This window comes from Anomalospiza imberbis, chromosome 1 (assembly GCF_031753505.1).
Source record: "Anomalospiza imberbis isolate Cuckoo-Finch-1a 21T00152 chromosome 1, ASM3175350v1, whole genome shotgun sequence".
In the NCBI taxonomy this organism is placed as follows: Eukaryota; Metazoa; Chordata; class Aves; order Passeriformes; family Viduidae; genus Anomalospiza; species Anomalospiza imberbis.
In genome coordinates, this window is record NC_089681.1 from 5670972 (window position 1) to 5683448 (window position 12477).

General features: G+C 41.0%; 1 protein-coding gene across 3 annotated transcripts in view; it reads left to right on the forward strand.

The window, feature by feature from the left end:
• COL22A1 (collagen type XXII alpha 1 chain) overlaps nt 1-12477 on the forward strand; it is a 224222-nt gene that overhangs the window by 165254 nt on the left and 46491 nt on the right. For all 3 annotated transcript variants that reach the window (XM_068180318.1, XM_068180320.1, XM_068180324.1), the window contains 7 exons: nt 1427-1459; nt 4918-4971; nt 5430-5483; nt 6731-6784; nt 8844-8897; nt 10425-10478; nt 12161-12265. In XM_068180318.1, the coding sequence (XP_068036419.1) occupies nt 1427-1459; nt 4918-4971; nt 5430-5483; nt 6731-6784; nt 8844-8897; nt 10425-10478; nt 12161-12265 (408 nt within the window). The remainder of the gene's footprint in view (nt 1-1426; nt 1460-4917; nt 4972-5429; nt 5484-6730; nt 6785-8843; nt 8898-10424; nt 10479-12160; nt 12266-12477) is intronic.

Sequence of the window (12477 nt, forward strand, 5' to 3'; positions counted from 1 at the left end):
AATGTCCCTGCTGGCAGTGTTTTATTAGTCAATAAATCCTTAAAGGTCTTGTAACTAGAGGCCTTGTGACCTTCTGAACCATGCTATGAAGATGTGAACCAAACTCACCCTTCCTGCCTATTTAGAAGATAAAAATAAATCACATAATCTAAAAACTCAGAGATCCTGTCTCTAACTCATTCAAAATTCCTTCAAAAATCCCAATAATGGAGAAGGTGGTTTAATTTATTCTCTGCTATTAATTGGGCATCAGGCTATGCCAAAGCACTTCATGGTACTTTGTGTAGAAAGACTCCACGTGTATCAGACAAGAATGACCCAGTCACAACACCAGAGATGAATCTGTGTTGGTAAAGGCAGAAAAGGCAGTTCATGAACAAAATACAATAATAATCCCCAGTTTAGCACCCCTGATCCCCCAAGACCCCAAAACTACCCTCTGGTCACTCACTTCCACTTCTCCCCTCTTCCACCCACATGTGCCCAGAGAGGAGAGCTGAAGGCACAAAGGGCAAAGATTGCGGGTTGGGATAAGAACAATTTCTGGAAACATCAATAAGATAAGAAAACAAACAATAACAACAACAATATTAATAACAAAAGTGGGCAAAAGAGGGGGTGTGGAGCTTGACCTGACTGCAGCCATGCCATCCAAAACACTCCCTGCAGTCAGGGCCAGCCTCATCCCACTGCTCCATCTGCCTCGCTCTCTCCAGTGAAGGGGATGTCCTTCCCTTCTCCAAAGTGAGAGAAAGAAGCCCTTTCCTCCACCCCTGGTAGTGACATAAGGTGATGTTGAATGACATAGTGCCTTGGCTGTGCTCCCTCTCACTGATCTAGGCTGGAACCCAGGGCACTGTTTCAGCTGTTAAAGGTAGGTAATGCTTTTGACATGTCTTCATGTCATCGAGGTCTATTTTTTTCTTCTACTTCTTATCAGCTTTGAGAAAAGATACTGTCTCTTTCTACAAAACTTTTTAATTTCTTTTTGTGGCTACCCCTTCAGAATGACTATGTATTCCCATTGAGATTTCATGTACATGGTACAAAGCAGAGGGAGAACACACCAAGCTTATTCATGTTATCAGGAAATTTAATAATAGAGAAGATGGCTCCAAGTGGAAAAGTAAGCTGGAGATTGCTAGCAGTAAAATTGCTATAAAGTTTAAAGATTGATTGTTTTTTCATCATGGTAGGACACACAGGATAGTCTTGAGTTTACATTCACATTTCGGATATTCTGGGAGATGCAAGATATTTGTGGGCTTCTTTCCAAATACCCAGATGTTACAATGGGTTGCTCTTTTATAAACCTACTTATAGAATGTATGGAATGTGCAATATCTAATGACAGGAGTCTATGAAAACTATTTCATTTTAAGGAAAATAGGTTATCCTGTTTTTAACACTCTGATTTCTGTTCCAGACAGCCTTCTTCACCCCACACCCCAGGATTCCTGTAAGTAACATCTCTAATAAATATGGCCTCTGGCTTATCCCCCTTGTATCTGATAGAAGACACACCCCTTAGGGATTTCTGTGTTATTTAAATGTTTCCAGTAGAGAACCCAGATTGAGTCTAGTTCTGGACATCCTCATCACTGTAACCAGCTATGATGAGAAGTCCAAAGCTGTGCTGGTAAAATCAGCAGTCAAGCCAGCTGTGGTTGGGACAGAGCTGTGTGCTATCCCAGACTCTTAAACCGAGTGTAAAATGAAGATTTAGTTCCCATATGCAGCACCTAGTGGGAAATAAATAACATAACATGATCTGTGAATAAGTTTGTTGCGGATCAGGAGGTTTCATGGATGGCAGAGGTAGGCTGTAGGAGTGCCATTAGAAAGAAAACATACATTCCAGGTTCTTCAGAGGCTGAGGAAGAAAGTAAGGATGTGAAGTAGTACTAGAGAAAGAGACAGAATTTCTTTGGCTTGCTCTTCCCCTTTGCTCAAAGGTTATACTTATATATATATATATATATATATATATATATATATATATATATATATATATATACGCACTCTAAGGAAACATGCAGAACATCTTAACATGTGGTCTTTGTAGTGCTACAGTCACAGAAAGAGTTTTTCCTTTTGCTTTGAGTACATTGCTCTGGTAAATGAGCTGCAAGACAGTAAAAAGCTTGAGGTGTGTCAGCTGTTCCATTTGATGGGATTTCTCCATGTGCAAAATGACTGTGGTGACACCTGCCACAGCAGAGCTCAGCACTGTGAGGGAGGAGAAGGGAAGGTAAGAATAGTTACCTTGGATGTATAGGTGTACACATTAAAGTGTCAGAAGGAGGTGATGAGCCTTAGGAGAGTGTCATGGGTAATGTTACAGAGGTGGCAGGACCAGCAGAGTGATGACAGTTTTCATGTGCTCTCCAAAAAACAATCCCTGCCATTGCTTCCCATTGAGTGTGTGTTGTATTGTAACAGGGAGCTATTTGATATATATTTAGGCTATTCAGGTAGGATTATGAAATATTCTTAGAGATAGGGCAAGAGAACCACAGTGGTGATCAGACATAATGGCTGGAAAGAGGCAAAAGCAGTAAAAAAAGAGGTGGCTCCTCACTTTGCCTTCTATCTCCCACTGTAGCCGGGCACAGCTGGACCCTCACTGCACTTGCTTTCCTTTAAGTAGCACAGGAGTTACTGAGGCATAATTAAGACTACAGGAGGACACTGCTGGGAGCAGGTCATGGGAGCTGTAAGTCCTCTTCTGGGCCAGGCTGGTGGCAGCTGTCAGCTGTTACGCTGTCTTTTCTGTGCACTGAGGTGGAGGTAAGAAGTGGGTGGCAATGGATTAAGAGCAGCTGCCAGTGGGCAGCACTAGCAGGCAGTGTTAACAGCCTTGGCAGAGTCATGGATTTGGCAAACTGGAAAGGACTCATGGGCAGATTTGCTGCTGGGCTGTGTTAACAAAAGCCAGTTGTGTCCTGGGCTGCAGCAATGGTCGAGAGAGGTGATTCTAATCCTCTGCTCTGGTGAAACCCCTTTTGGAGTACTGCATCCAGCTCTGGAGCCCCCAAAATAAGGACATCTTGGATCTCTTGGAGCAAATCCAGAGAAGGCCACAAAGATGACCAGAGGCTTTAAACTGTCAGAGGGCAGGTTTAGATTAGGTATTTGGAAGTAGTTCTCTACTGGAAGAGTGCTGAGACACTGCCACAGGTTGTCTAGAGAAGCTGTGGGTGCCCCATGCCTGGAAATGTTCAAAACTAGTTTGGATGGGGCTTCGAGCAGCCTGGTCTAGTGAGTAGCATCCTTTCCAATGGCAGAGGGGTTGGAATTAGATGATTTTAAGGTACCTTTCTCCCCAAACCATTGTATGAATCTATAAAGAAATCCTTCCTCTGCCCATGTCTGTGGCTGTTAGTTTTTTGCACTGCTGTGCAAGTCAGGTATCAAGGAAAAAGTGGAAGAAAGGAAAAACTTAAAAACTTTCCCCATTTACCTCTTTGCTTTGCAATTTTGTTTTCCCTGGTAATATACATCCTTATTCCCACTCTGTAACACCAGCCCTGCCTACAAATGTACTGACCTATGTCTGTGCTTTGTCATTCTGCTCTCTCAGAAGAGTTTCAGAATTGGAAATGTCATTACACAAAACAACTTCCACGCACAAACATACAGGTTTGCAGCTTTAGCCCCTTTGCTTGAGCTGCTTTAGGTGATCCTGATGTTTTTCTGAAGGACACTAGATGGCATCAGGGACTGCCTGGTTAAAAGTCGGTCTAATGGGATGCTGTTTGTAGAGTAAAATTCCTCCCATTATTTGTCACAGATTATAATATTTATTCATAATGCATAATAAATACAAGCATAAGTAATATTTATGCAGCTACACTTATTTTGTCTGTTAGAGAATCATTTGAAAATGGACTGTGAATTCCCAGGTGTTGCAGAAATGATTGGCAAATAGCAGACATAAATAAAATTCAAGCTGATTTGTCTGGTTCTGCATTTTGGCTGATCACTATTCCTTGCTTGTGTGTGTAGCTTAAATCACTGATGTTCTTACTCTTCCTTGATTGCATAATTGAAACATTTGGTATGATAAATAATGAATAAGTAATGATTGCTGTTGCCTGAATACATACCTTCATAATAATATACAAATGTGTGTATTCATGTAGTGCCTGGTTTATCCCAGCTAGTTCCATAATTGTGTGCTTTCCTTTTCAATTTATAAAAAGCAGACATATGGATTTATTGATTATTGCTCTAGACCACAGGACAAAGCTGATGAACTTCTGTCTGAATGCATATTCAATTTACTGTAAGGAGGAAGAACAGGAATAAATTAATCTTATTAGGCAGTGATGGTGGTGCATGAAAAATGTACTGACATTGCAGGAGGGAGAGGAAGCTGCAGGAATGTATGGAGATGTTAATAGAACTAGAGATCAGGAATAGCTGTGTAGTGCCCACCTCTGGAAATGCTCCAGATGATCACTGAACACTTTTCTTTTATAGGTGGAATAGGGAACTGTATTTGGGATCACTGTAGGATGACATTAGGGCTGTGGTCCTACTGAGAGGTAGTGCAGTGGCACTGGTGCTTTTGCTATTGTTCACATCATGTAGCCTTTTAAAACATTAGAGATTAATTTTTTGATTTTGGGTATATTCTTAGCTACTCTTCTGCATGAGGGCAAAATGTTCTCCTTTTAAGCTGAGTATTTTTTCAATTAGTATCAGAACAGACCAGGAAGTCTAGACAGTGATCTCCATGTTTTAGTGTGGCATTCAGTTTTGACTAATTGATCTCAAGGTCCTTTGAAGAAGCTACTTTGTGTCAGAAATAGGTAACTGATTGAAAGAGCCCACTTACTAAACAGGACTAGTGTGAGTTCCAGCCCTGGAAATAGCTTTTATTTCTCTCTTTGTCTTCTTGTTTTATATCAGGGTGAACCTGGACCAAAAGGGGACAAAGGAGATCGAGGAATGAGTGGAGAACCTGTAAGTACAGACAAGTGTTTCTTCAAGAGAGGGCATGAGAGTGGTCAGTTTTGGAGGGAGAAGGTGGGACATGCTCCTTCTGTATCTGGGATGCTTCTCTCATCAGAAATAGCCACAGTGGTGCTTATCTTTGTACTGCCTGTAGAGGAAGCTACATGACTATTGGAGTTTAAGCACCTAATCTATAGTTCTGGGCCTTAGTAGCTGAAAAGAGGACGATGGGATTTGCTAGGCAGAGCTTGGCTGGCAGTAATTTATGTGCAGGATTTATTAAGGGATTTTGAAGTCATGTGGCTCAGCTAAATTGTGCATTTGGGTACTGCATTTGTATTCTGGACTCTTTTGTTCTGGATGGAGTTCCCAGAAGAGACAGAGCCCTGTGCAGTGACAGACTCTGTAAAAATCACACTTGTTCTCTCAGTGGAAAGAGCTCCTTTACCTCTCCCTCTGTTTTGCAGGGATTACCTGGGGTCCCAGGTGAGCAAGGTGTGCCAGGACTTCCAGGAGTACAGGTAAGAGGGACCTTGAAGAAAATCTTTGACATGACTATAGTGGAGTGCCCTCAAGGTCTGTATCACTGTAAATAATCCTTCCTGTACACACCAGCAGCCCATTTCTTTTTTTGTCTTTTTTCGAACCTACTGTCATAGGTTCAGGAAGTTCTGTAGAGGTTTTTACTTCTGTTGGACTGCAGGACAATAGGAGGAAAATCAGCTCAGAAATACATTATCTCTGTAGCTTGGTCAGTATTATCTGAGGGACTTCTTCCATCTTCATGGTACTTCAAGAGGGCATCTTGTACTGCTGCTACCAAACCACAGGTCTTGCAGATGAATCACATTTCCAAAACATTGCAGAGCAGTCAGATTCAACCCTAGCTCACCTGACCTGGAATGAGCAATGGCTCATGTGAAATGGTTCTATGGTCTCAGCCATCTTCAGAAAATTTATTGTGTCACACAAAACTATTTCCAATCAACACTGAGGTGTTTCCATTCAACATGGGTAGGTGTTCACTCTGCCATCATATGTCCTGTGCCCAACCTATATAATCATCAATACTTGGGCATCAACACCTTAAAAAGGTGTCTGAGCATGTCTTAACAGCAGCCTGAGCATTCAAAAACAAAAACAAAAACAAACCAAAGGAAAAAAAAAAAAAACAAACCAAAAACCAATAAAAACAAACCAAATAAAACCAAACCCCCCAAAACCCAAGAAAAAAAACACAGTAATGCCATGCAACTTTTAACTAATATCTGCTAAATGGGGGACAGTTCAGTGAGTAGACTTTGTCCTGCAAAAATTATTCAGAAAAGGCTCTCTGATATGTATGATTAGGACAAACTCTCTGCATGGGGATCTATTATTACCATTTCTAGATGACTGATGTTTATATTTCAGAACTGTAGGCGAGTCTTCTGTGAAGGGAGACCATCAAGGTTCAGCTAGAAATTAAGTAGTTGGTAGTCCTGAGGATAGGAAGGAGTTTCACCCAGATGGATACCTGCAGGTTTCAGCATCCTGTGTCTGAGCTGATCAGTCATTAGTAACTCTTCTAGAGTCTCAGGGTTGTATTTTTATAGTTCTTTTTCTTGCTGCATAGAGAACTGGGAGCTATCTCCTCAGCTATTAACTCATCTGTAAATTGGTTAAAAAAACCAATTCCTTGTAAACATTCAGGCATCTTGAAGGCTTTTTGTCTGGCAAGAGGTCTCCTTCCATGTCTAATCAGCTGGTACCTCTCCTTTCTGCACAGGGTGCAAAAGGGGAGAAAGGAGCCCGAGGAGAGGCTGGAGCCCCTGGAGAGACTGTGAGTAATTGCTTCCCTTGCAGCATTCTTCCCTGACAGTAACACACCTGAAGGTACACTGACATCAACATCTTGTGGATTTCCAGTCCCAGGCTGCTTGAACACAGAGCACATCCTCATCCACAGCTGGAAGAGGCTGTTTGTGGGCAAACAGGACCATCTGCACCAAACAGATCAATGCCCTATTCAGCCCAGCTCAAGGTTGTGCATCTTCTCCTGCTCAAATCTCTCCCTGCCTAACAAAACACCCTTTTCTGAGTGAGTGTGACTGCCCTGCAATGTCAGCTCAGCTCAGGCAGCCAGCAGGGAGCTCACTGCTCAGCAGCAGCAGGAATTGGTTTTTGATCATGGGTGCTTTTAGGCTTCACTGACAATTCTGCTGGTTTTTTTTTTGTTTTGTTTTGTTTTGGGTGTTTTTTTTTTTTTTTTTTTTTTTTTTTAATACTGGCTCATCCAAAAGACTCATCTCACCCCCCTTTTTGAGGCATTTGTTGTAGGGAGTGCTGTTTTGTCTGTCTGTGTGCTTAGGAACAGCAAAGGATTCCAGTCCAGTTTTATTTTTGTGAGATCATATGAGACCTTTGCAGCTGAATAAGAAGCCTCAGACTTTCTTTGCAAGCCAAGAAGGAAGAAACACTGAAGAACTGTTTGAAATATTGATTGAGAGAGGGGATGACTGTGATTAGGAGAAGGAAGGAATAGGAAATCCAAATGATGCATCCTAGAGCACTGAAATTTCTTCTTCCACCTTTGTGTTCATGGTTTCCTTTCTTGGGCTTGTGCTTAGACGTTGTCCCTAAGGAGTGCTTTGACCCTAAATCCTGAACTGCCTATTTTCAGGTGACTTTCACTCTTGGTTGAAGGACCCTTTTGTATTCTGGAGAGGAGGGAAAAAAAAAGGCAAAAACCATTCCTCTTCCATGAAAACCTATTCCTTGGTTTTACTTCTTTGTATCACATGGTGGCTCGGAGGATGTTTATAATATGGAAATGCAGGTATTTGCAGGCACCTTCTCTTTTCTTGCCATCCTTTCCCAGACTACTGCTGCTGCTCTGAGTGTTTCTGTTGGCTCATAGACCAGTGACTGTAAATAACACAGAAATGAGAAATCTTTTAAACCTCTGTTATAAGCAAAGGCTGAGAAGAGAAGGCTCCAGGGAGATCTTGGAGCCCCTTTCAGTGCCTAAATAGGAAATACATCAGACCTGGAGAGGGACTTTCTACAAGGGCATGGAGTGATAGGACAAGGGGGAATGGCTTCAAAATGAGTAGGTTTACATTAGTATTAGGAGGAAATTATTTCCTTTGAAGGGGATGAAGCACTGGCACAGGTTGCCCAGCACCTGCTGGTCTAGTGGAAGGTGTCCCTGTTTATGACAGAGGGTTTGGAACCAGAGGATGTTTAAGGTCCCTTCCAACCCAAATCTATGATTCTATGAACCCCCTAAATACAGCCTGATAAGCCCAAACACACATCTCTATGGGGACATAAATCCCCAAATATATGTCCTCTAATGTGTCCCATGAAATTTTGGAGACATATGTGGGCTTTTTCATGCTACAAAGCTTTGACTTCCAAATAGATTAAGACCTGCAATTCAAAACTATACACTCTGGATGGTTTAGACTATTTCACTTGTTTAGTGCAAAAGAATGTTTTTAGTTTTTTTTTTTTTTTTCCCACAGCAGAGAAAGGTAGAATTGTCAACAAAGCATATTTTTGACCTAATTTTTTTGTGAAAAATCAACATTCTTTACTCTGTTCTTCTGATGTTTCTAGCCCAGGCTTTCCTTCCTGTATCTGAGCTAGATTTAGGATTTCTTTTGATAGAGGATAGCTTTTAGCTCCCAAAGAGAGCCTTCATCCATTTCATATTGTTTCATTATTCTTTACACTACAAACTTTCAAACAAATGTGCTATTTTTGCCTTCTTGATGTACAACACCTTGTCTGACATGAAATCCAATCTCACTTGGAACATCTTGTTCCTATGGTGATACAAGTTGTGATATGCACACACACACACATACACACACACTTCATTTTTCTTACAACAGGGTTTGAGTGGACCAGCAGGGCCCCCAGGACCAAGAGGCTTGCCAGGAAATGTGGTAAGTATGCACCAGTGTATTTGTTTTCCCATCTGTGCCCTGATTTCTTTATTTAATGTGTTTAGTTTTCCCTTCCATGGGGATTACTATGAAGTTCAAAAGGCTGTATTTCATTAAATGTGTTTCTTATGGCTGAATTGAAAGATCTGGAGGCACCTGGGAATGGTGTATCCATTACCTATCTTCTCATATTCATTTTATCAAGGAGGGGAACAGAGTTGCTTCATTCCTCGCCAAATTGTTAAAAGCAATTTTTGCTGCCAACTCCTCAAGAGAAAAAAATCAATGTTTATTGTGTCTTTGGTTTTGTTTTCTTTGCCTTTTTTTCATTTGTCCTTTCCTTTTGTAAACAAGTCTTCTTGATATAAAAGTAGCACAGTAAACTCCCACTTTTATTATCAAAGTGTGTAGGCATTTGAGCGTAAAGACCTTTGAAATCAATGCAGTGTCCCCCTTACCTGGGGGTTTATCACCACTATTAATTTGTGCATGATAAAATTTTTCATATTTGCTAAAAAAATCTTTGGATTAACTCTACTCCCAGCTCCATTAGGGTAATTTTCTTTCTAGTTCCTGGGGTTTCACTGAGCGTAGACTGGAGTAGGTGAAAAACAGCATTTAGACCTCAGGATATGATGTATTCAGGCACAGGGGTTTAGAACATAGCACTATTAGAACCAGAGTTTATTATGTGGGCAATCCAAGAAAACTTAAATTGCCCTTCAACTAATTGTTGAGATACATTTGATTTAATTGTATTAATGTAGTGATTTAACTTCAAACTGAAAGGTGATATTGAAAATTAAGAACTTTTCAATTTCATATTCCATTAAGCAAACTTCTATACCAGCAATACCAATATATTACCTATAAAAGCCAATATAGTTGGAAATAATTTTTACTGGTGCAGAAAGGAAAATAATTATCACATCCATTCTGAGATCAATCCAATCTTAATGGTGCCAAGACATGATTTCACATCTTAAAATGGAGTACTATTCTAAAATATGTTTTGGTGGGTTAGGAAGTTACAGTACTTAATTTAGAGCTCTAAATCATCTATATTTTGACACAGAGTCCTTTGAGACCTGCTAAGATGTTAAAAGGATTGAAAACTGAAATAAAAGAGGAAATGAACACGGCTATATTTCCTGGTGTTGGGAGGCTTTTGGCTTCTCTGATACAGAGATGGTGATTGGGGGTTGTTGGTAGCATATTAGGAACTACTGAGAATTTCACAAAATGAAAGAAATAGTTACTGGTGGAATGGACAAATCTGATACTAGCTCTGTTTCTGCTTTTTCTGTTCAGCTACTTTTTATATTGAAAATAAATTTCCTTCTTTAAGGACCTGTTACAAACATTCTGTGGTGTCCTCTGGATTACCGGTTTTCTGTGCTGGGAAATGTAGAGCTGATACTGACCCTTGAGATAAACTATACTGAACCCACAGGTCTGCTCCTTTGTTTAAAATCCAATACTGCCTACAAAAAAAACTTCCAAGCTTTTAAGTTCTTTTCTTTCTAGGGTGGGCCTGGAGGCCCTGGACTCCCAGGAAAGGCAGGAGAAAAGGGGGAAAAGGTGAGTTGGTTCTTTGATGGGTTTGTTTCTTTTTTCTTGAGCATTTTAAGTAATAGGGACAGATGCCCTCTGAACTGGGAAATTATTTCATAGGTTCATGGATGGGTAAGACCCATGGGTTCATGAATTCATCTTGTCTGAACTCCTCTATTACACAGGCTGTAAGGTTTTCACCCAGTTGCAACTTCATAATTTACCTAATAAACCATTGAGATATGACTGGATATAGTGAAGTCTGCTACACAATTATAATCTTCATTACCTGACAAGAGCAGGTATTTGATGTTTTAAGAAACTCCTATTCATCACTGTAAATCCAAATCTAGAAGAAAAACTGGTTTTCTGTCCCCTTTCATGAGCTTTCTGAAGTCAGGGGTTTGTCTTTGGTCATGCACCCCAGAGTGCCCAGCATGCTGGAGTCCTGATCTTTGTTTCCTGGAGTAGGAATGATTAATCAGAAACATGACCCCCTATATCCATGTATTTGGGGCTTAAAAGGGAATGAATCCCAGCTCCTTCAGTAAAATCATCTTCCAAGTTACTGAGCTCTGCCTCAGGGTCATGTGAGGACCAAGGCCTCTCACATTCAGTGTTGCAGAAAGAGTGATGCACTTCACTCACAGGAAAGAAGCAATAGTATTTTTTATTGATGTAAGAAACCAAGTTAACAAAGTTCAATGGTAAATGCCACACTGATTTAACAAGATCCAGTGCAAGGCACACTTGATTATTTACTGCATTGAGGACAGGGACAGACAAAACTGTCAGGGAGACCCTTCCATTGAGTCATGAGATTCAGACTGGATCCCTTTGTATTCTATACTCCTTTCAGAGAGGAATTTAGGTGTGGCTGTATCCAAAGTTAGTCCCAAACTTGATCAATATTTTGTCTAAAGCATTATATGTGTGCAATCAATCCTTTGTATCACTTAGCTAAGGTTTCAGAGTTTCAAATGCATTTATTCCCATTTTGTTTGCTGAGTATCTGATGTGATAAGGTGATAATTTGAGGGGTTACCTTGAGAGGCATCTGTGCTCAAGGGGAGATCTGTGCATGCAGCCCACTGCAGGTCCTGAGCTGTGCACTGTTCTTAGGGTAAGATGGTTGGCTCATGTTTTCATGCTGGCTACAAATGTTAGTTTCTCCCAAATTTGTGAAGATGTTGAGCAGCACTGTGGTTAGGTGAGCACATTGTCCAAGCCAGCCCTCACCTGCAGGATTGTTATCAGCCTCCCCTGAACCCACTGTGAGTCAGGTGCAGCCATCACAACCAGAGGCATCCAGTACTGCTGCTGCTGCTGCATGTCACTTGGGCAGGGCTCCAGGAAGCAGAGATCAGGTTGGGATCAGGGCACATTCCAACATTTCTCAGTGTTACAGCAGGGATAACCAATTTTGATGAGTTCAGGTTAGGATGTGCTCCATGGAGAGAGCACACTACCACATATAGATACTTCCCAAAACATTTTGAAGTCTTCTTTTATTTTCCTTAATGGAAATTACAAGTACCTTGAGATTACTGAAGTAAAAGAATTCCCATTAAAGAGGTTTTCCTATGATACCAAAAGAAATCCAGGTAAGACATCTAGGAAAATATCCATGTCTTTCAGTTCTAATGAAAGACCTGAGATGGTAATTATCTATAGTATTCTAATGAGTTCTGATGGCTTTTCTTTTACAGGGTGATCCTGGAAAAGAAGGAAAAGTGGGTTTACCTGGGCCACCTGGTGAGCCAGGGCGTGCTGGAGAGCCAGGTTTGCCTGGGAAGGGAAAAGACGGAGAAAGGGTAAGTACTGCTGGCAAACTTTGTGCTTGACTAGTTCAGTATGAGACAGGCAAGCATGGCTCCTGCAGGAGAGCATGGATTTACCTGAATCCATGGAAGGCCTGCCTGTGGAAAATGCTCCAGATCCAATCTGTGCATAAAAAACATCAGAGAACTGAAGATGTATTTCTGAAATTTACATTGAAAACAGAGACCTCCACAAGGAGCCATTG